Genomic DNA, 23,636 nt, shown 5'->3' on the forward strand with positions numbered 1-23,636 from the left:
GTAAGACATAATAAAACAACTTTTGATACAAGGATTCATTTGTGTTACAATACTTGGGAATAATGAGCTAAAAAGACAAACGATTGGTTTATTTTCTTTTTCTTTAGAGTGGATGATACTCACCAAGCATCTCAAGATGAGCAGATAACTTGGACACGCTGGCTCTGGCGAGCTCATTGAGCTTTTTGTTCAACACAAGAGACAAAGAATGAACCTGAAAAGTGGAAAATGTGAAGACAGTTTAAAAAAACACAAACTGTTAAGCTGGGAGAACATCATTAAGTATGCAAAGCTATGCCTGTTTTGTAAAATCATCACTGAATTGTCATCCCCTCCACTCAGTCAGTTTGTAAAAATGAGAACATTCTCCCAAAGAGACAGGAGGGTCGGTTCGTCAAGACTGTATAGTTCCTCTGCAGAGACGTGCCTTCAGCCAGAGCGCCTTCTTCGTAACAGCAGCACAAGAGTGGAACTCTGTTCCTCACATTATTAGAGACCTCACCACATTCATTCTGTTTAAAAAGCACCTGAAAAACTGGTTCATGTCACAAGAAACGTGTCTACATTGAACTATTTTAATGCCTGCCCCTCATTGTCTGATCTGTTACCTATGTGTCTTTTATATATGTTTTTATGTTTCTCTCTCTGTGCATGTTGTATGTATTTTAAATGATTGTGTATAGTACATGTATATTTTTTCTATTAATGTATTGAATTTATGCTTTGAAGTTTTTAAGTTGACGGTTTTAACACCTGTCCGGGGACGACAGATGAAAAATAGCCTTTGGGCTAATTGTGGTGCATTGCAGCCATGCTTTTAATGTGGACTGTCTCTGTTAAATAAACGAATAAATCAAATAAATATAAGTTGTACGGCTAAGCTCATCAGAACACTTTGCATTTAGCAACAATAGCTCACAAAAAACTAACAATGTCTTGGGAGGTAACAAAAAATGTAACTGAACTTCTTCTTACCTAGTAGATTGAGAACATCTTTAACATGACATCTATAAGCATGAGTTTTATTAGACGTATAATGTCCCTGGTATGACATTTGTCCTAAAGTCACGTTCCACGTCAAAGTGTCATTTATGTTTTAATGTTTCTGTATAATCTGTTCTCATAATCCCACTTGCTGTATGTCTGCTGATCAGTTGGAAACTACTAAAACTAATGAACTGAAATTTAGTGGAAACTTCGTTGATCAAACAGGAATTCTTACGTAAACAACGATCTAAAAGCATTTTTTTTGCTTGAAAAATTAAGGAAATTACTTTAAGGGAAAGATGACTCATGGAATTGATCACCATTTTCTAAGAGAATTCATTTCATTTTTATTAGTCATAATTTTTTACTTTGTTTAGATTTTGAAAGAATAACAAACCTTTAACTTCAGGCAACTGTTGCCTACCTTTAGGTCCACTTTTGTGTTGACAGGTTGCACTGTTTCGTCCACATCTGGATCATACAATGGGAAATCTGGCACTGCTTGGGGTGGGATTTCCTCCTTCACTGCATGATTGCTGGCTGTGGACCCAATCCCAAAGAAGTCCAGAATAACCACCCAGGTCTGAAGAGTGATCAGAACGTCCAGGCAGTTGAAGTCAATGTCCACACTTCGTCCCACACTGCCATAGCGCGTTTTGAATTCTGGGTGGTTCTGGTCCACCAGCAAAACATTTATATGAACCAAAGAGTCATCAAAGTCTGAAGGCTGAAGAGAGGCTTTACAATGCAAAGGAGAAGGCGGGGGGGTGATGGGACATTCTGGGTCTTTCTTGGACTTGCGATTGCTATTTGATGGGGTGCTGGAATGCCTCTGGTAGAGCTGAAACACATTCTGGGCCTCCTCCATGTGGGCTGGCAGTGAGCGGGGCATGTCTGGGTAAAACGCATTAGACTGTGAGGGACAGCTCTGGGAGAGGTACTCCTTTGGGCTAAACGTTGAGGGCTTGGGAGCGCCACGAGACACCATCAGATATTTGTACTTAGACTCTGGGTTCTGTTCCAGTAGATCTTCCATCAGAACTGCACGTAGAGCCAGCTGCACCCTTAGCGAGTTCGGATGATCTTTGGTAAAGTCTCCTTCAAGATCTTGGAAGCGAACACTGACTAACCCTTGGGATCCCTGAGTCAGGTCTGCACTCAGCTGGACCTGGAGTTCTGCCACATGTAGGTTGACTTTTAGCTGAGTAAAGGAGGCGGAGTAAGGAGCTGGTTTTTGAGACTGTAAAGACAAAGGAGAAGAAAGGGACGAATGGGAAAAGTTAACACTGGGGGGGTCCCTAGCAAACAGCCCCCCTTGGGGGTCAGGAAACCAATGGAGTCTGACAGAGGAAGGCGTTGGTGGTGGGGGGGTTGGTGGCTGGCTGGGCATTGTGTGCTGCTCCTCAATCAAGAACAGGTTGTCAAGAGTCTGGAGAACTTGTTCGTACACAGGCTTGCACAAGAAGACCTAGCAGACAAATTTAAAATTTCACTCAATACTAGTCATCTATTAACGTCACATTAAATGGATACAACATAAATATATATACACTTGTGTTATCCTCGTCTATGCTAAAATCTGTATCCCGTTAAAAACATTTAGGCGTGGCAGTTGAGAACTGGACTGAGGGACCCCTCGCCCCTGGCGTTCCAAACAGGAAGTACCTGCTGGCTCCAGGAAGCTAAAATCCCATAGACAACTATAGAGAAATGAACAGCTGTTACGCAATCATTCTATTAGTCAGGATAATCGTTCGTGTCCTGCTACCTGTATTTTTTTTTTACATGTTTTTTCATTAATCCTAGTTTTTTTATGATGGTATATCTTTATCTAAAGTTATAAACTGACCAATCAGATACCTCGATGAAAGCATGTGGTCTCATGCTGAATGTTCAAAACGTTTGACAGATTCTGTGTAGCCCACTTTCAAGTGGTAGGGGCATGGACTTCCAACAAGCTCACTCCTGATTGGTGAGTGGTTGCCATAGAAACGGCGGCTGAATTGACCTAATTTCAAGCCATTTTCTATGGGTGACATCATACTCACTCTGTCCAGTTCTCTTACACAGCCAATGGTTGGGACCAAAATCACAGCTTCATTTTGTTTGCGTTTGTGAGCGTGTCAATTTAAAAAGAATAAAGAAAGTCATACCTGGACAGGGGTGACAAATTCCCCCTGAATTCTCAGTTGTCCCACGCTTCTGTACGATTCCTCAGTGGTACTTAAGCTTTGCTCAGCATCTTCATCAAGAGGAAGTTTCTCCACAGTAAACTGAATAGTAGTATCTTTCAGTATATGGAAGGCTGGTAAAGGAAATACTCAGTGAAAAGACCCATTTTTCAGGCTGAATGTTTGTATATATTGCAAACAAAGTAAAACAAAACAAAAACAAAAAAGTAGCAACAGAAATGTTCTCACCTTGTCCTCGGCTCAGAGACTCGAAGAAGTCGTTGCGTGTGAACGGGGCTTCCTCTTGGTTTATGAGGTATCTTAACACATCGTCAACTCGCTCCCATCTGGGTGCTCTTTTTGGAATCAAGTGACTCATGTTGAGAGAATACAGACGAATATCCTTCACCAACACCTGCAGGGTCTCCCCTGGTAAGTCCTGGCTATTAAGACAATTGCATATCCTTATACTTCCCAAATGACCAACCAATAGCTCAGGGTGTCCAAATTTACGAGGAATAGACACAACTGGAGATTCAATATGGATGTTTAAGTTAAGCTTCACTGAGAAATCATCAAGTGTGGATTCAGGTTCTTCAACGGGAACCTCCTCTTCCTCCTCAAATGAATATGGCCAACTGTGGCTGAAGGTTCGAGATTTTTTTAGTGGGGTCTCAAAGAGTGAAACCATACCACTGTATTCTGCTGTTTTGGAGGCCAGAACTGTTGATACTTTTGTGGCAGCATTTTTCAACATGGAACGGAAACTATCTTCCAATTCATTGGCTGACAGACTGAGCTCTCGAAGGAACTTGGCAGAGTGGTTGTAGTGAAGTGATGCCATGTGGAGTTTTAGTGAACATTCCCCTCTGGACTGCTCCAGAAGGCGGAAGTTTAAAGCATCTGTTTGGGAGCCACATGTATCAGAGAGAAATGTTAACCCATCCAGACCCAAAGAGTTACCCTCAACACTACCAATGCTGACCACAAACTGGCTTCGGTTTCCCTCCTGGGTCAGGTCTCCCAGCTGCATTAATCCGAGTGAACCACTCACATCAAATGTACTTCCCATTGAAACGTTGACCTTGGTTCCAGCAATGCTGGCAGTGGCTATCTTCATTGCTTTCTTCTCAGCACCCAACGTGGTGCCAGTGGACACCGTCCGGAGGAGAAGCAGGTTCAGTCTGTGGATCTCCACTGTTAACTCTTTATTCTGGTCATACGTGGCTTGGTATGTCCTGTCCTCGTCCTCATTGTGAAGATGTGTTGGCTGTTGTTGAACTGAAGAGCTATCTTCTCTGGGAAAAGACTTCTGAAGGAATTTTAGCAGCTCCACTATGGTCTCGGGGTTAAGAATTATATCCAAGTTGTTGACTTGTATACTTGTAACCTGAAGGGAGCTGTCAAGGTTCATGGAGGGACAGTCTGAGCTCACAAACTGATACTCAAGCTTGATAAGTGCATCTTCATCTTTGAAAATTGAACTGAATGGGGATGTGTTACCCATGGAGAGGTTTGAGGAAAACTCGGGAAGCCTTTCTTCATGCTCAGATGTGTTGTTGCACAAGTCAGGAGAAGACGGCTGGCTTTCTTTGAGGATACCAGTGGGTAGATCAAAGCCCAGGTGCTTATGAGAAGCAACAAGAAGGTCAAAATCTGACCCATAGGTCTGCATAGTGTCCACCAAAAGAAGACCATGGACTGTTAAAGAAACTTCAGCATCGTATGGCCGCTTCACGAAATGCGCCTTTGTGCCAAACACTTTGAGAACAGATATATAGCGACCTTCACTCTCCACACCAAGCTGCATGTATGCCACATTGAATTCAGCCAACAGCAGACGAGATTCCACGAGGACTTCGCGTGTATGCTGTTCCAGTGTCATAACACTCTGGGTCAGATTCTTGGCAGAACCCTGCAGTTTCAATGAGCTGTCATCCCTGAAAAAATATTTGTGCTGGGGTATAGGATCAGGAGATCGGACATTTGGATCTTTTTCCATGAATTTGTCCGCTTCACTTGGAGCTGGACTGCTTAGCCTTGCAAGGCAACTTTGAAGGGCAGTCATCTTCTCAAGGTTGAAATGAACCTTGAGATCCGGCAGCGTCCCTGAGAGCACAGCCCCGGGGAGCTGAGGATCTGAAGTATAACGCAGCCTCTGCTCAAGCTGGAGCAGCACGTTAAACTTTTCAACCACATGTGTAGGCCCTACTTCACCTTCCTGAAGGTGTTTCCAGTTATCCTTGTAGCGACCAACCATTATTTGCAGGTCCATAAATGACAAGCAGTATTTTTCATATAGTTTCCAACTGTAAGCTTGTGTGGACTCTGGGATTTTAAGACTGGGGACCTCAGGGTTTTTAAGCTGCGCCTTTAAAGGCAAGTCGAGTTCAGGTGGTGGAGATTCTGGTGGCGTGGCAAGCGGCGTCTGGTACTCATCATCGCTCATGTCTTCCCTTTCAGGCTCGGCAGATTTTGAGCTGATGGTACTTTCATCTTTAATGAAATTGACAAGCAGTTCATAGAGTGAATGATCAAATTTAATAGACAAAACAGTTTGCACGCGTTGGTACATTGTTCATCCTTTATAACTGGAATTTACCTTGGGAATTTGTCAGAAGAATTCTGCCTAAATCGACCACAACAAGCACAGGGTCTCCTGACTGGAAGTCATCCGGGAAAATCACTTGAGGTGCACAGATGTCAAGTTTCATCGTCCAGCGCTTACTGTTTTCCTGTGAAGGATGTACAACATATATTTTCATAAATAATAAACATCAACAGCCACATTCGGGACACATTTCAGAAAAACTCTTACAATAAACTCTCCCACAAGAAGCTGGTCAATGGTTTGCCGGATTTCTGCCTTGGTTTGCATCTTTAGCTTGTTGTACTGCCTCCTGGCAGCTTCTGCCACTCTCAGCTCCAGCTCAGACTGATATCCAAAACCTGGATGACAAAAACAAAAGAAAAACAACTCCTGTAAGTTTCTTCAAACTCTTAGTTTAAGTTTAAACGGGTTAAGAAAGACAATTATCTATAAAATGACGGTTTTAGATTACATAAAGATCTTTTTGTCCATCTACGGTTTATAATTTTTTATTCTATCCTTTTTGGGTTTTTTTGGGGGGTGTTTTGTTAAATTGCATACATATTCTATAATTCACAAGCGTTTTAATTTGGATTTGAACTGTTTAGTTGCCTCATCTTTTCTATTGATTTCCATTGCCTCCTTAGATTCAAACATTTTGCAACATTTGTGACTTTTGTCTGTTTTTAATCGATCAATCATATTTATTTCCTAAGATCCAACCATATCGATGTCTGAGCCAATGTGTTTTTTCTCTAAAATGTCATCCATACAAAAACATGCATATATTATTGTGTGCTCCTCTAAGCGCACCTGAATGCAGCAACAATGAGCTCTCAATGAAAGCACATAACTACAGGAGTTTCATGCAGTCCCTGAATGCACCTCGTGCTGCGTCGTATGTGACTATTAAACCTGTGCAATAAAGTCAGAATTTAATTTTTGAGCCAAGTATGGGATGGATGTTTGTGGTAGCCAAGAGGGTGGGGGGGGGCAGACACTTAAAAGTTTTGGCTGTGAGTTTGAGCCCCCTGTGAGAGATGACACACAATAATTCCTCCTCCAGCAAATTTCCCACTTGGTACAGTGCGATCCCAACTGTCCCGTTGTCCTGGCAACCTCCAAACCCGGACTCATCGATCAGATTTCCAGATGGAAAGGCGCGATTCATCAGAGAAGGCGTCTCCACTGCTCTGGAGTCCAGTGGCGGCATGCTGGTAGAAAAGCGCTATATAAGTATGCACCATTTACCACTGCATCAACGCTTTGCTTTGCACTTGGTGATGCGTGGCTTGGATGCAGCTGCTTAGCCATGGAAACCCATTCCATGAAGCTCTCTGCGTCCTGTTCTTGGGCTAATCTGAAGGTCACATGACGTTTGGAGCTCTGTAGCAACTGACTGTGCAGAAAGTTGGTGACCTATTTGCACTATGTCCTTCAGCATCCTCTGACTCCTCTCCATCAGTTTATGTGGTCTACCACTTGATGGCTGAGTTGTTGTTGTTCCCAAAATCTTCCATGTTGTTCTGATAGAGCTGACAGATGACTGTGGAAGATTTATTAGAGAGGAAACTTCACCACTGGATTTGTTCCACAGGTGGCGTCCTATGACAGTTCCACACTGGAATCCACTGATCTCCTGAGAGTGACCCATTGTTTCACAAAGGTTTGTAAAAACAGTCTGCATGCCTGAGCGATGATTTCATACACCTGTGACCAGGACGAGTGATTAGGACACCTGATTCTGATCATTTGGATGGGTGGGCATATACTTTTGGTTATACGGTGTATGTCTGCACTGCATCAGCATCCAGGTGATTGTGTGCATGAAGCAGAAGATTCATTCTACAGGGAGCATTTATTCTTCTTGGACAAACGGGGGGGTTTTGGTCTGGTGCCCCCTGCAGAAAATCAAGTTCAGATCAAGTAATTAGGACACTTGACTGAGCTGGCTTCTTTGAAACAAACTTTTGCCTCATCATCAGGACAAAAACAAGTGGTAAGGCAAACTTTCTCTCTGAACTGATGTTTATTTAATCCATCGTGACGATCAGCATATATATCGCTTTCCTGTGCCGCTGCAGTCGGGGTCGGTGCTGGCTCAGCCGGCTAAGCGGCGCATTTTGTCTCTCTTTTAGTAAAAAAAGAGATCTAAACAGAAAAATAACAAGAATAAAGTACCAAAAACTGATTGAGTATTTATTTCTTTTATAAGTGACCATGGTATAAGTGGGTTAATGGCCGACGAAGTGTGCATTATCAGAAATTAATGCATGCCGTGGAAGCCTGAACCGTCTGACACCAAGTGCGTAAATTCTGATAATGCACACGTCGAAGGCCATTAACCCTTACATATATCGCTTTCCTTTGCCGCCATATTCGAGGTCGGTCAGCCATTACCATGACAATATGCTGCACCACATATCAATCAGTCTGCGGTTTAAACCGAAAAAATAACTAGGATTAATCTCAAAATATTGACTACATATTATGTTTGTAAGTGACCATGGTATAAGTGGGATAATGTCCATCTATCCATCTATCTATCCATTTATATTTCACTGTTAAAACTTGACCTCTACAAAAAATTAAGCGATTTTTTTATTTAAGGTATTGATTAAAGGTTCAATGTTTGGGTTGCTGTTGAAAAGTCTGCCACAGAAATAAAGATGTCAGTTGTGTTGATGGGCTTAAATATGCCTAAACCATGAACAGATAAGGAAAATGATCCTATTTCTCCATAATTGCCTTCTTGTGCTCCATGGTACCTCGTTTCAACACTAAAACTCCTTTCTGAAGAATAGTCTGACCTATCTTTGATGAAGTCTTGAAATCTTTTCTGAAGACATCCTTAAAGTCTGACTTTACTTGACCGTGTAGGTGAGAGTTAGATGAACTACACTCACATGCAGCCTCTTCAAACAAAGACACCACATTCTATTTCTTCCAGCAAAATAACTAGACAGTTGTTAAACAGTATGCAACTATGAGCAAACAAAGTGAACTTGGGTCTGATACTAACCTGAGGTGTGGACCCTCCCTTTGTAGAAGAACTCAGTCACTTTTTTAATAGCCTGAGGGTTGTAGATAATGTTCAGTGGACTTGTGCGGACTTCCAGTCTTCTTTCAAACTTGGATTTTGCAGGGTTTCGCTCATATATCATTTCAAACACTGGAGATGTAGACTCGACTCTGCATTCTGGCAAAATATGCAGCAAAAAAAACAAACGTTATTTATTGCTTTTATCGGCTTAACTACAGTTTTGCTACTTTATTCTGCTTGCTGATGATTTTTAATCAAAGAGATGGAGCGTGGATTGGTCTTTCACTGGCGCAAAAAAGTATTGAGCCAGGCACCAAATGTGCAAGTTCTCCCACTTAAAAAGATGAGAGAGGCCTGTAATTTACGTATACCTCAACTATGAGAGACAAAATGAGAAAAACAAAAACAGAAAATCACAGTCTGATTTTCGAAGAATTTATTTGTAAACTATGGTAGAAAATAAGTATTTGGTCAAACTTTACATGAGTTCAAATCATTCATCATTGGTTCCAGAGCCCTGCTCACACCGAACGTGAGTCGCTCATCAAATTTGCGTCAGCCGCCAGTCTTTCACCGTGTGGCGAATTTACTCCTCGCTGCCTGTCCAAAAAGGCTTGACACCCCAGATGTGTAGCTACTGCCAAATATTTGTAGCCTAAATGTTACATGGAGTGGCGTCTGTGTATACTTCATTCACAATGCATGGAAGACATGGATGGTGTTAAAAGAATAAGGTTTATTTATTTTAAAGAGCTCTTCAACAGCATGGGCAATCACATCTCCATGTCTGGGTTGATGAGATCATTCAGAGAATCTCCCAGTACGGTGAGATTCACTCCGGCAGTGAGAGCCGCATCCGAGTGACGAGAGATGCTCTTTAGTGTAAACTTGGTTCCAAATTAAACTCAAAGTAGTTTAAGATTATTAGAGGAAATTGGTGGCAATTTAAAAAGCCCTGACCTTTGAACTCTAGAACATTTGTGGGTGGCTTTGAAAATACAAGAATATGCAAAAAAGATCTCATGAATGGGACAGACTTTCAATCAACCATTGAGCAAACATACTAGAATAGAGCTGTGGAGGTGTAAGATTTTATTAAAAATGTCTAATACTCGAGATATGGAAAAAGTATATAATGTTGCAGCTTAAAAGGATTACTGTATAGAAGAAAATTATATAAGCATGGCTATAAACATTAGCATATTGGTTTCTTAGAATGTGTTTCTTGGGACATTCTAAAAATAAGTCAGTGGAGTCTAAGGCTGAATTCAAATTGCTTCCTCACCTCTCTGGCTCTTCACTGTTGCTCCAAAGAAATTAGTTAGGCTCTAATATCAGGATTTATTACCAAGTGAAACATACTGAAGATTGTTTAAACTGTCTGCACTTAAACAAAGATAAAACAAATCTTTTTTCCATAATTAAGTTTTGTACTTTTTTCCATCTTTACTATCAATGTCAATGCAAACGATATATAAAAGAAAAGTTCTGTATAATCTTTTACAAATGATGGGGAAAAGTAGTTGTGACTGTTGAGGATCTTACCAGAAACATTGTTGGACTGGAGTGGTGACTGATTAACGGTGACAACTGTATCCTGCGACAAGTCATAAGTTAAAGTTAAGGTTAAAGATAATTCCTTTTGAAAGTATAAATAAACACAGTTCTCTCTCGGAACCACTTACGGTTTTGGTTGACATCAGGACAGGGAAGATGGAACCCTGAGTGGTCAAATCTCGCAGGAACAAATTGCCCAGCTTCACTGACAGTAAGGAGGACTCTGAGCGAGGGAGGGACTCCACGATCACCTTCACCACTGAAGACAAAAAAAAAACGGAGTTCTTTTCTGAAACAAGAGCTGCTTCGATTATGTGGAAGTCGCTTCTCCAGACAAATGTATGAGTGAAAGTTGACAACATGGCAACTTCAAAGTGTGCAGCTGATGTTTATCCCATCTAATGATGGTTTTTGGGGAAAGTGTAAAAGCTTTAGAATCGACTCCATGAGTGCAGAAACATACCCGAGAATTCAAGATGGATGACACCACTCTCATGCAGAACAGGGCCCCTCCTGTCCTGTTCAAAGAGCATGATGGTACCCTTCTCCAGTAAGAACTCCAGCCGGGCAAACATGTGATCCCGCCTGGTGAAAGTGTTCAGAGTGTGGGAGTCCTCCAGTGGATCAAACAGGTCTTCTGTCTCTGCTGGAGAGCAGCACATAGTCATGATTCAGCATGTATAGGAGACTGTAAAACAGACGATGTGCAGCTGGGACACTACTAAGAAACAAGGCCTGACCTAGAATACTCCAGGAGGATGGACTTGGCAAAGGTTCCTCAGGTCTGACCAGATTCTCAGAATCTCCGTACCAGCCTCCCCAACCAGGGAACCAAGACTGGAGGTACTGGATCATCCCTGAGCTCCCACTTTTTTGAATGGTTGTGGCAGATAATTCAGGCTGACACTCAACACTCGGCTCTTTTATTTTCTGCAAAAAATAAGAAATGCAAAAAGGAAATCCAGTGAAACAATGAAAAAGCAGAGCCATTCCAAGTGAGCCCCTTTTTCTTGTTTAATGGTGTTATTTTCATATCCATATCTCTTGTAAAAATGATAAAAATGTCAAATCAGTTAGGCTTTTATTTTCTCAATGATTAATTTCATGAATGTTCCAGATTTTCATTAAATATCTTCAAACTGAAATTAAAAAGAAGAAATCTGTTGACATGAAAGTAAAAAAAAAAGGAACCGCAGCTCCAATGTACTTTTCTGTTCTTGACTCCAAATCTTCAAAGGAAAATTTAAGGAACTGCAGCACTTACACCGACTACTTTTTAATTGTAGTCTTCACAGACTGAAGAGTGTGAACAGTAAAGCTCTTTGTTAAAGCATACCTCTGTGGAGTCTTCTTGCTGTCGAAACCAGTCGTACACAATTTCTCTTAGAGTGTGAAGCTCCTCAAACGTCTGCTCCTCTTCCACTCGCTTCAGCTCACTCTGAATAACAGAAAGCATCAACACAGAGGTTTATGAAGGTCTACACTCACCGGGCACTTTATAAGGCACACGTACCTAACTTCACGTAAACGCAAATTCATAATCAGCCAATCAAATGGCAGCAACTCAATGCATTTAGACGTGCAGACGTGGTCAGGATGATCTGCTGTTCAAACCGAGCATCAGAACGGAGGTAAAAGGTGATTGAAGTGACTTTGAATGTGGCATGGTTGTTGGTGCCGGACAGGCTGGTCTGAGCATTTCAGAAACTGCTGATCTACTGGGATTTTAACCAACAACCATCTCTAGGTTTTACAGAAAATGGTCAGAAAAAGAGAAAATATCCAGTGAGCAGCAGTTATGTGGGCAGAAATGCCTTGTTGATGCCAGAGGTCAGAGGAGAATGACCAGACTGGTTCCAGCTTGTAGAAAGACAACAGGAAGTCAAAACACTACTGGTTCCAACTGAAGTCTGCAGAAGAGCATCTCTGAACGCACAACACCTCCAACCTGGAGGCAGAGGGTCTACAGCAGCAGATCACAGGGGTTGTCACTCCTGTCTGCTAAGAAGAGGAAACTGAGGCTACAATTCACACAGACTCACCAGAACTGGACAATTTCAGATTGGAAAAACGTTATCTGGTCTGATGAGTCTCCATTTCTGCTGCTACATTCTGACTGAAGGGTCAGAATTTGGCGTCAACAACATGTAAGCTTGGATCCATCCTGCTTTTTATCAACGGTTCAGGCTGGTGGTGGTGGTGTCATGGTGAGGGGATTTTTTCTTGGCACACTTAGAAACAATTGAGCATGGTTCCAACACCAAAGCCTACCTCCTCAAGAGGACTTAAAGGAATTCCCCTCAGTCTGGTGAAGTAGAGGCTGGTGTAGGTCCGAGCATCTCGGGCTCGCTGTAGCGAAAAGATCCAGCTGCATCGCCGACGTTGCTCCCTAATTACATTTAGGTTAGCCTCAATAGCAAACATCCACCATTGCCGGCAGCTAAGAGGAAAGCAAACAGTAAATGATTAAACAAAAATTTAAGAGAAAAGAAATGAAATGCAGCAAATGTAACATACTTGGTGTGAATTGGAACTTTGGGTCTCCATTTTCTGTAAAACATTCCTCGCTCTCTGCGGTCAAGCTCTTTTAGGAAAGTCATGATCTGCAGATACTGAACCTAACATAAAAGAAATGAGAACAAACGTTAAGCAAAGCGGTGCAATAAAATTATTTTAAAAAACTTCTTGGCATATATTTGAAACTAAAACAACTTGAAAAGCAGTAAAGTTGAACATATGCAGTATTTGTTATTTTTAAAGGTTATTAACTTGTAGCGGTGTCAAATTATCGCATTAATCGCAGTTAATTTATTACAGACCAGGCCGGCAGAATATACTGCAAATGTATCGTTATCGTGACATCAAGCTGTGCAATATGCATATGGCAAAAGACAGCAAGAATAGCAATAAATGCTTTCCTTCAATGTGCTAAAAGAATCTTATGGCAACTTGAAGTATTTCACGTATTAAATAAATCTATTTCTGCATTTAACCAATCGGATGGACCCCATTCAAGTTGTTGACCAATCAGATGGAGCCCTTTTATCTTAAACTCCTTCGTTGACGGGAGTGCTTTAGAGTTTAATTTTTAAACCGTTGCAATGAAAGGCGAATGACGTTTTTGGTTGTTTTGCTATTTTTTCACATTCCACAAGTTTTATTGTTATCGCAATACTGATCATTAATATCGCATAAATTTTCCTCATTTCGTGCAGCCCTACTACAGACAGTTTAGCACGTGATTTTTTTTAATGGCATTTTAATCTCGTTTTTAATCTATAACTATTGTCGTGTTCTCAAATATTAAAAAAAGCGAAGGTTTACTTGCATGAATGTTTTATTTGAACTCTGAACTTTGCTCTCAGTGCAGGTCTGGTTCATTCACGTGGCACGAAGCGTGTGGCTGTTGTGTCGTCGTCAATGTACGACATTGTGGTTCTTAACAGAATTAACCCAAAACAATGTCACAGCTACTATCTAGTATGTAAGGGATAGAGCCTGATGAGGAGTTTGTTATTATAAATTAATGGGGTAAGCGGAGAGCTGAGCCCATCAGACGGTAAACTGTGGAATAAGGTATGTTAACTATATAATAATATTATTATATCAATAAGAAGTTTGGGATCAATATTTTTTGGATTGCTCAGAAAAGTATTAATACTGTTTTTGTGTGTTAAATTTAAGTGTGTGGACCGGATTTTGTTCTTTTGTTTGTTTTTAATTGGTCCATATTGAAAACAAAACTCCCTTGGTGGCGTGAAAGTAAAGGTGGGAAGTCTGTTGTGTTAGGAAAAACTTCAGAGGCCCTTTTTGGTTGTAATTTGATGTTTTACTGAACCACAATGCCACACATTTAAATGAAAATATCTCAAAAGAAGGCTTTTTACAGCAATTATTAGAGTCGGTTAAAAATGATTTACCTAATTTAATTACACATTAATGGCATGACAGCACTATCGACTCGCCTCTCTTTTGTTGTACAGCAGACGTTCCAGTGTTTTTGTTCTGTTCTCTCCTTGCTGCAGTTACAAACGTCTGTCGTTTGGACTAAAATGTTTCTGTACATTTTCTTCCTGTCCTCCTTTTGCTGCAAATACTAACTTAACTCATTTCTGCTATAACAACGAACGGATTAGAGTTTTATTTGATTAGTATTATGAAGTGAGTTTTCAGAATGACCTGTGAAAGACGTAAAGACATGGGCTCCAGCTGAACAAGGCCTTCAATCCGAGGAGTGCTCCTTGACCTCAGAGGCTCCTTGGATGCGTTTCTCCTGACCAATGCAGAAGCACACACGGGTTCAAAGATGTACTGGTGCTCTCGGTTCAGCATACACTGAGTCATTGCATCCTGCAGTGGGATAAAGACAACAGTTTTTGTCTTAACATACATGAAAACAATATCAGGATAACAAATCTGAAGATCTGAGCCATTGCTTCCACTTCCAACAAATCTGCTTTTCTTGGTATTTCTCAAGTTCTTCATTTTTCTTGATGTTGCTGACTCTCAGAAGCACGGCATGCATCAGGAGCATCCAGTTTACCTGTTAAGTCAATGTTCAGACTCGATCAGAGGTCCTGCGGCATGTTTTGAGCAGCATGGCATGCTTTGGCATGTGACGTGTTCATGATGTAATCAGCGGTCGGAGTCAAAACCAAACGTGGAGGATAATCTGATCGTTCTCCTCATAACCTTTACGATAGTTTTTTTTATTTGTATGGAGAAAGTCCTCTAATTTTGTTTTATTGTCATTTTTCCCTCCTCAGACCAAGTCTTCAAACTGGGCCACTGACAGACAGAAGTAACGCTGAAAGCGCCGTCATTCAGATGCAGCTCCTGCAGTAGACGGTGAAGCTCATCGCATGGATGAATCTCTGTCATGAACTGATGTCTTTTTAAAGCTCTTCAGAATAAATGAAGCTGATCTCCAAATGAGATCTAGAGTCAATGCTTCCATGAAGCGATGAGGCTAAAAGTTTTAGACAGTAGCTCCTCCCACACGCGTCCGGCCCGTCAAATTATTTACATACACATATTTTTGGACAAACGACGAGCAGCGAATTTGACACCCGTTGAAAGAAAGGCGTCTAACCCAAATTTGATAAGTGAATCGCGTTAGGTGTCAACACAAGATTAAGACTGCTTGTCCAATAACAGTCAGGCATGTACAACATGATTAAAATTTTACAACAGAATATGGTCTATGATGATGCATTAAAGGTAATCTGCTCTTTGATTGCCTAGTTATCTTTTCTTCCAGATTATATTTGAATCTTTGTCTCATATAGAGTTAACCGCTGGCAAAAGACTGTAAAAAAGGTTCCATAACAGCTACCTCCTATCATTATGTTCATATTTTATTGTAGGTTTGGTATAATTACCATATAAAATTTATTTTTGTGCTTTTTCATTAAAGAGAGGGATTTGTCTGGCTGATCATGGATGAACATTGAAGCCATATAATATTCCAGCTAGAGGGCCGTCATCCAAAAACGTTTCATTAGGTTATTTTTATTCCAGAGTTTGCCTCAAAATACCTTCACCTAAACCAGAAAATTAATCTCAGAATCCAGTCTGGTTCAAGTCTGCCAAGTTAAAGACAAAAACCGTCGGCCCAATTTTAAATCAAATATTTACAGTCACTGTGTTACTGACCTGAATCTGATTTGCTGGCAGTTTTCCAAGCATTTCACACTCTGTGTCCCAGTAAACACTGAAGTCCTGGATCTCCAGCTGCTTTTGTCTGAGGAGCTTCTGGACCTGCAAATGCAACAGAATTCCAGAAAAACAATAATCAAAGACCCCAAAAAAAACTGCCCACAACTGCAGTGATCCTCAGATGCAAGCATCAAACCACATATTACCCATGCTTATGTAAGGGTTAAGTCTGCATGATCAGAAATCAACACACGCTGTGGAAGTGCATTCATTTCTGATCATGCAAAGGTCATTATGCCGCTTATACTATGGTCACTTATATAAGTGGTTTCTATAAGTTTATACTCCATCCTGACACTTACAGAGTACCATGATGACACGCATGATGACAGTAAACATTCCAGAACTTTTTCCTAGAATGGCTTGAATTTTCCAAGGCCAAAAACACCGTACTGCTTGCTTTTGTAACTAATAAAGAAAGTGGATTGTCCTGGACAATTGTAGATGCGGTTTGTGTCAACACTCACCATCTCCTTGGCGGGGTTCTGAGCAGATACGTTGTTGATGCAAACCCCAAAAGAAAAAGGATTCTCTAGGTTGGAAGAGTCATCCTCAAATCTAAGATGCACATCTTGGATCTTCAACTGATGATGTAAGAACGAAAAAGGGATTTTAATAATCTGGTACTGCCGGACTAAACTCTTAACCACTTTAGTAATTTTGTGAAAGCTGATAAAACGTGCAGTCATGAGTGGGATTTAAATGGTTTAATCTCAAGTATTTCTTCTTTCATTTCCCTTTTGTCTTGACACAAAGATGAACCAAACATGGAATTAAAAGTAGTTCAAGCAGATTGAAATAACTTGCGGAAATCCCTTCTTTGGCTGTACCTCACTCATTTCAAATGTCGCCTTTCTTACCTCAATGTTTTCCACAATCCTGGTGACGAGAGATGCTGTGACAGAGTACCAGTATGACTCTCCTTTCTGTTCACATTCACACTGAAAAAGACATCAAACCATTACATTCAATATGCAGATTTACAACATTAACTAAAAACAAGAGCAGAGAAGACAATTCATCGTGGCTGTGTATTGGCAAGAGTCTGGCGATATGATACGTATCACAATAATACAAATACACAATAGGAAGTTCTGCCGAGGCTCAGGGAAACACTGTGCATACCTTACCTTAAACTTGTCTTCCAGGGCCTTCAGGAGGTGTTTCTTGCGTTCATTTTCATCCTCTCGTTCCTTTTCTTCATCGTACTCTTGTGGTGGGGCGGGGCCAATGATCAGGTTGAGCTGGGACATGGAGATGACCCATGGGTCGCTGTGAGGCCGGTAGAACGGGATCTGAAGGGTGATCTTACCAATGAAGCCTGTAACGACAGATGGATGAGTGCTGTTCCTCCCACGTCAGTGAAATTCACTCACAGCATTGAACAAGAAAAGCCAAGAGGACTAAAAAAGGGGAGGTGCATGTTTATGAGAAGCAGAAATTCATAGAGAAATGTTCAGTAATTTAGAGAGCCGTATGCAAGATGAACTGGGCAATGTCACCCATAAGACAGCCAGAATATTACTGAATATCACTGAAGTGAAAGAAGCTACCAAGTGTATTACGGCTGGATGGAACTGTTAAGGAGGCCTCCTTCACTGCTCTAACACTGCAGAGTGAGCTCTTGGTAAAGAATAGGGGTGTGTATTGGCAAGAGATCGATAATGTACCAGAAAACTTCCTTTTTTTCTTTTTAAGAGTATTAAACTTAAAACAATACGTCTTTTATTGTGATAAAATTGTAAAATATGTTTTCTTTAGTGATCACAATATTAAGCACTGCAACTGTATCTCATAGATAAGTTGCTTTTACCAAAGCAAATTCATCGTGCTTTTATTTTGGTAACTTCAAATATAGTTGTTCTTAAAGGAAACAGTCAATATTGTCTGATTTCCACAACAAAATATTTTTTAGTATAAGAAAAAAAAAAAGATAAATACTGTTTATTTTCAATATTGCTTAATGTAGCTTCTCCAGTACTTTTAAACGGTTCAGGAGCCTGAAAGGTACTTTAAAAAAAAAAATCAAAAAAACAAACAAAACCCGATGCTCCGTGCATTAGCCTCTGTGCAGCTGCAGTGCTTCACTCGTTCTTATCTGAGCCTCTAAAAAGCACTGCAATCTGTGTTTCTATGTTACTGGCAGCAACATGGAACAGAGTTTTGATTTGGTATCCATCCCAAGTAAAAACGAAGTAGTTCATGTCTCGTAACAACGAAAAAAGCTGCTTCTAGCTGAGATCTTGTTGTTTTGTATGGAGTAAAGCTGCTTGAAGAGGCTCAGACGCTCAGAAATAATTAAGTAAATATCGTCCTGAATGGATACATGTTTCACCAAATGAAATATCGAGATATGTCGCCGAAACGATTTTTTGCAACACCCCTAGAAAAGAACTTTTACTTTCACGCAAACAACAAACAAAGCAATTCAGTTTTTGTGTGTTAGCAGTTTTATTTTAAATTAAAGATGAACCCTTCTCATAGCAATCAAGAAGAAGAATTTGTTTATCAAAAAATATCTCAAATTGTTTGATAAACTCTTTGGAGAGAGTTTATGAAAATATAATGCAATCAAATGAAAAAATGCTACAACATCCAGGAAGCTGCTGTTACAGACCTGTAAAACCCTAACAGTAAAATGCACAGCAGCCATGGCGCACAGGCAGAGAGGTCAACCACTGGCCAGAGTATCACAGGCTCAATTCCTGCCTCGCCCGTCCGCCCATGTGTCAAAGTGTCCTTAGGCGAGACACTAAAGCCCACATTGCTCATGGTTATAGGTTGGCGCCAGTGTTCAGCAGCAGAGTGTGTGGATGTGTGTGCGCATGAGTGAATGGGTGTGTGACTGTCAAGCGCTTTGGGCCTTCAAGGGAGGTAATAAAGCACTGTAGAAGTAAAAGCCATTTAGCATCTACAGATGCTTTACTAAGCAGCAGGAAAGTTCCAACAGAGACAGTTAGCGACACTCAACGGAAACACCAAAAAATGGGAACACATACATGAAAACAAATGTGAGCACACATGTTCCTAAATTGTGTTTGTCTTTAGGCAACAAAAATCCCAGATCAAACATCTTTGCACGAGTTCAGAGCTACACTTTGGGGAAACCACTCCTTTCCCCTGCCATTGTTCTCCGTTTCTCACCTGCTTTCACTTCATAAGGCAGGTCAAACTCCCGGAGAGCATCCTTCCTCAGTGGGAGGTTTTCCAGCTCAACCGCACCTGAAAACAGACAAAGAACACGTTGTCTAACGGTCTTTGCACAAGTGGACACTGCAAAATAGTTCTTTGCTCAGCTGTATGCCACCTTCCAATTTATGACTAGCTATCTGCGAGTCGTGCTGGTTAAATTACAATGTATTCACTTTATATTTCTTTGCAGTGCCATGAAAACTAAGCAAAAATATGGCAATCAGACTTTGGCTATGCGGCCTATAGATGTCACTTCAAAAGAACTTTACATTTAAGGAATGCATAGGACCTAAACAAGCTCAACAGGCAATCTGAAAAAGTAGTTACACATTCCTGTTGCTTTGAACAACAATGTGTGTTTTTTAATCAGAGTAAAGATAAACTGATAACACCAGATGCTTCATCAGTATTCCATGTTATTAGGCTAAATGATGGTAACTCATAAATGAAAATCATATTTGTCCAAGAATTTCTTGAAATTATCTACGCTTGTAAAGTTAGTAAGAGCCTAATGTTATTTTCTAAAAGGCAATGTCAAAGTTCAACTAAGACCTTTGAGTGAAACTCTATAGGTGGAGACATCGCTTACCTTTGAGAAGGGCAATGGACAGTTGGTCCGTATTCAAGTTGCTGACATATTTTCCAAGGTAGGTGTTCAGCACCCAGGCAACAAGTCCCTCCAGCATCCTTCTGCTTTGGCTGCGGGGGGTTCACGGGGTGTGAAGGTGATAAGCTTAACCCTCTTGGTCGCTGGCATCAGAGGGGAGGCTTTGAATGCCTGAAACAACAAAATGTTTTTTTATCTTTTCAGGTAGTGTGGATTATAGTACAGCTGAAAAAGAAACAGCAACAAACCCATAACTGATGAGAAATTCTGGATTGATAACACCTAAAAATGTGAGTGGGGGTAGTGTCAGCAGCTGTGAGATCAAGATTTGTTCAACACCAAGAATTGTCTTTTGATTTGATACACAGGAGAGACAATCTAACATTATTAGTGATGACCACGTGTTTCCCTATCCTAGCATTAGTTGTGTAACGATTAACCAACTTAATCGATAAATCAATTTATATGTGAGGCAACATGATAAACAAATTGACCTGTAGCATTCTAAAATCATTTCAAAATAAAGTAAATTGATGATATCAATATTAGAAGATATAGTTTGAATTGAGACCCGGTAGGATTAAAATCTTAAACGTCTTCCTGGAGCATACGGCCACAGCAGCTCAGATAAATACGCTGGAACCAAGCCATTCAGAGTTCATTCATTCGGGGTCACGGGACTGCCGGAGCCTTCGCCCTACTCATGGGCGAAGGCAGGGGACACCCTGGACATGTCGCCAGTCCGTCGCAGGTCAGGGCCATTCAGAGCTCTAACAACAATTACGAAAAACTTAAACTGGATCTGAAAATTGAGTTCAGGGGTGATGTGGTCATGGTGTCTTATACTGGTAAACAGCTGCATTCTGGGTGATCTGCAGTCCAGTGACATGCTTTGAGGTTTGTGACCTGACCACAAGTCCCTGCTGCAGAGGGTAGAGAGGTCTGGACCTTCATACAGAACATTAGAGAAATTACAAAAGATTAGTTCATCTTTGGCGACATGGGTTCCCAAACATTTTTAAGGTCGGCTTGAAGAAGTTTCAATCATTTTCCAGATGCAATTTATTATATATATATATATTAAAGACCAAAAGTTTGGACACATCTTCTCATTCAAGGAGTTTTTGTTATTTTCATGACTATGAAAATTGTAGATTCACACTGAAGGCATCAAAACTATGAATTAACACATGTGGAATTATATACATAACAATAAAGTGTGAAACAACTGAAAATATGTCATATTGTAGGTTCTTCATAGTAGCCACATTTTGCTTTGATTACTGCTTTGCACACTCTTTGAATGAGAAGGCGTGTCCAAACTTTTGGTCTGTACTGTACTGTACGTACGTATGTACGTACAGTCAGGACCATAAATATTTAGACAGAGACAATCTTTCTAATTTTGTTTCTGTACATTACCACAGTGAATATTAAATAAAACAACTCAGATGCCATTGAAGTGCAGACCTTCAGCTTTTATTCCATGGGTTGAACCAAAAGATTGCATAAAAATGTGAAAAACTAAAGCATTTTTTAAACACAATCCCTACATTTCATGGGCTCCTAAGTAATTGGACAATTGACTTCCATACTATTGCATGGGCAGGTGTGGGCAATTCCCTTGTTATGTCATTATGAGTGAAGCAGATAAAAGGCCTGGAGTTGATTAGAGGACTCGTGCTTGCATTTGGAAGATTTTGCTGTGAACAGACAACATGCGGTCAAAGGAGCTCTCCATGCAGGTGAAAGGAGCCATTATTAAGCTGAGAAAACAGAAAAAACATGCCAGAAATTGCTACAGTATTAGGAGTGGCTAAATCAACAGTGTGGTCCATCCTGAGAAAGAAAGAAAGAAAGAACTGGTGAACTCAGCAACGCAAAAAGACCTGGACGTCCACGGAAGACAACAGTGGTGGATGATGGCAGAATCATTTCCATGGTGAAGAGGAACCCGTTCACAACAGCCAACCAAGTGAACAACACTCTCCAGGTGGTATGCGTATCAATATCCAAGTCTACCATCAAAAGAAGACTGCATGAAAGTAGATACAGAGGCTACACTGCAAGATGCAAGCCACTCAGAAGCCTCAAGAATAGGGAGGCTAGACTGGACTTTGCTAAAAAGCATCTAAAAAAGTTCTGGAAAAACATTCTTTGGACAGATGAAACCAAAATCAACCTCTACCAGAATGATGCCAAGAGAAAAGTCTGGAGAAGGCGTGGAGAAGCTCCTGATCCAAAGCACACAACATCATCAGTAAAACACGGTGGAGGCAGTGTGATGGTCTGGGCGTGCATGGCTGGGCGTGCATGGCTGCTAAGAAGTGGAATATTCTTGAATGGCCAAGTCAGTCACCTGATCTTAACCCAATTGAGCAGCATTTCACTTGTTGAAGACTAAACTTCAGACAGAAAGGCCCACAAACAAACAGCAACTGAAAGCCGCTGCAGTAAAGGCCTGGCAGAGCATTCAGAAGGAGAAAAACCAGCATCTGGTGATGTCCATGAGTTCAAGACTTCAGGCTGCCATTGCCAACAAAGGCTTTTCAACCAAATATTAGGAATGACCATTTGGTTTGCAGTTATTTCATTTGTCCAATTACTAACGAGCCCATGAAATGAAGGGATTGTGTTTAAAAAATGCTTTAGTTTTTCACATTTTTATGCAATCTTTTTGTTCAACCCATGGAATAAAAGCTGAAAGTCTGCACTTCAATGGCATCTGAGTTGTTTTATTTAAAATTCACTGTGGTAATGTACAGAAACTAAATTAGAAAGAATTTGTCTCTGTCCAAATATTCATGGTCCTGACTGTCTGTCTGCTATAAGTTTTTTGTTTTGTTACTTTAGTGCCTGCAATTTTGTGTTTATACGAGTCACTGAACTTACTGTCGCCTAGTTACTTTTTGATCATTCACAACGTAACATTAACTAGTAGAAGAAAATCCTTAAGAAATTCCATTCATACAAAAGACACTCATTCAGAACATTACATGCTACTGTCACTTTTGACAATTCTAGAGCCTTGAAAATCCTTGGAGGTAAAACCTGAGGTTAAGATTTTCAAAGAACTCAAAGAGACCTCTGACAGGTTTGTTTCTGGCACACAACTGAATTCAGCATCACAGACTATCTATGAATGCATTTATTCACTTCAGCACTCAGTCAAAGTTGTAAAGACAAAAGGGAAGTAAACATTACTGTTAAAATAGAATCTTGTTCACTTAAACAGGATGAATGAAATACTAAAAAACACTGCGTTTGAAATACTAGAATACCTGCATATTTGACAGGTTTCATTAGAGAATTAATTTGTTTAAACACTAAATGATTGGAAGAAATTGGACAATCTGGAGTTTATAAAACCAGTTAGGTGTGCAAATGTCTGCTTATGTTTAATTTTTCCAAGTTGTGTTATGTTTACAAGCAAATGTTTATTAAATGTAAAGGCATTTTACCCATTTTGACCGCACTTTGCATGCATCCACCAATATCCATGGAGTTTACTGGATGATCTTAATAAAAGTGGTAACCTGAGCTAAGCTGGTGTAACTCCTACACCCAAACAAACCACGCGACTTTAAAACTAGTTTAAGAGGACGTTCAGAGATAATACTATTGTGACGGTGAGGAGGCAAAGCTGCAATGTCAGTTTTTTTTTTTTTGGTGTTTTCTTTTTTACTTCAATTTGTTTTTTATTCAATGTCCCTTTGGGGGCTCCGTATTATCAGTAGTTATTTAGGAAAACATGACTAAATTGACTAAAAG

General features: G+C 40.5%; 1 protein-coding gene across 3 annotated transcripts in view; it reads right to left on the reverse strand.

Moving 5' to 3' along the window:
* The window catches only part of vps13d (vacuolar protein sorting 13 homolog D), a 72,040-nt gene that overhangs the window by 47,600 nt on the left and 804 nt on the right, over positions 1–23,636 (reverse strand). For 2 of the 3 annotated variants that reach the window (XM_023957042.1, XM_011473001.3), the window contains exons 2-22: positions 19,848–20,036; positions 19,211–19,288; positions 17,197–17,387; positions 16,927–17,007; positions 16,534–16,650; positions 16,004–16,108; positions 14,528–14,698; positions 12,866–12,966; positions 12,620–12,788; positions 11,685–11,786; positions 11,089–11,278; positions 10,812–10,994; positions 10,477–10,607; positions 10,337–10,388; positions 8,771–8,947; positions 5,977–6,107; positions 5,761–5,893; positions 3,408–5,654; positions 3,141–3,292; positions 1,412–2,455; positions 124–214 (exon numbers count right to left, since the gene is read on the reverse strand). In XM_023957042.1, coding sequence (XP_023812810.1) covers positions 124–214; positions 1,412–2,455; positions 3,141–3,292; positions 3,408–5,654; positions 5,761–5,893; positions 5,977–6,107; positions 8,771–8,947; positions 10,337–10,388; positions 10,477–10,607; positions 10,812–10,994; positions 11,089–11,278; positions 11,685–11,786; positions 12,620–12,788; positions 12,866–12,966; positions 14,528–14,698; positions 16,004–16,108; positions 16,534–16,650; positions 16,927–17,007; positions 17,197–17,387; positions 19,211–19,288; positions 19,848–19,944 — 5,743 coding nt within the window. In that variant the 5' untranslated portion in view covers positions 19,945–20,036. The remainder of the gene's footprint in view (positions 1–123; positions 215–1,411; positions 2,456–3,140; positions 3,293–3,407; positions 5,655–5,760; positions 5,894–5,976; positions 6,108–8,770; positions 8,948–10,336; positions 10,389–10,476; positions 10,608–10,811; positions 10,995–11,088; positions 11,279–11,684; positions 11,787–12,619; positions 12,789–12,865; positions 12,967–14,527; positions 14,699–16,003; positions 16,109–16,533; positions 16,651–16,926; positions 17,008–17,196; positions 17,388–19,210; positions 19,289–19,847; positions 20,037–23,636) is intronic. The other variant, XM_020701641.2, reaches the window with a different exon arrangement.

The sequence above is a fragment of the Oryzias latipes genome, chromosome 7 (assembly GCF_002234675.1).
Source record: "Oryzias latipes chromosome 7, ASM223467v1".
NCBI lineage: Eukaryota > Metazoa > Chordata > Actinopteri > Beloniformes > Adrianichthyidae > Oryzias > Oryzias latipes.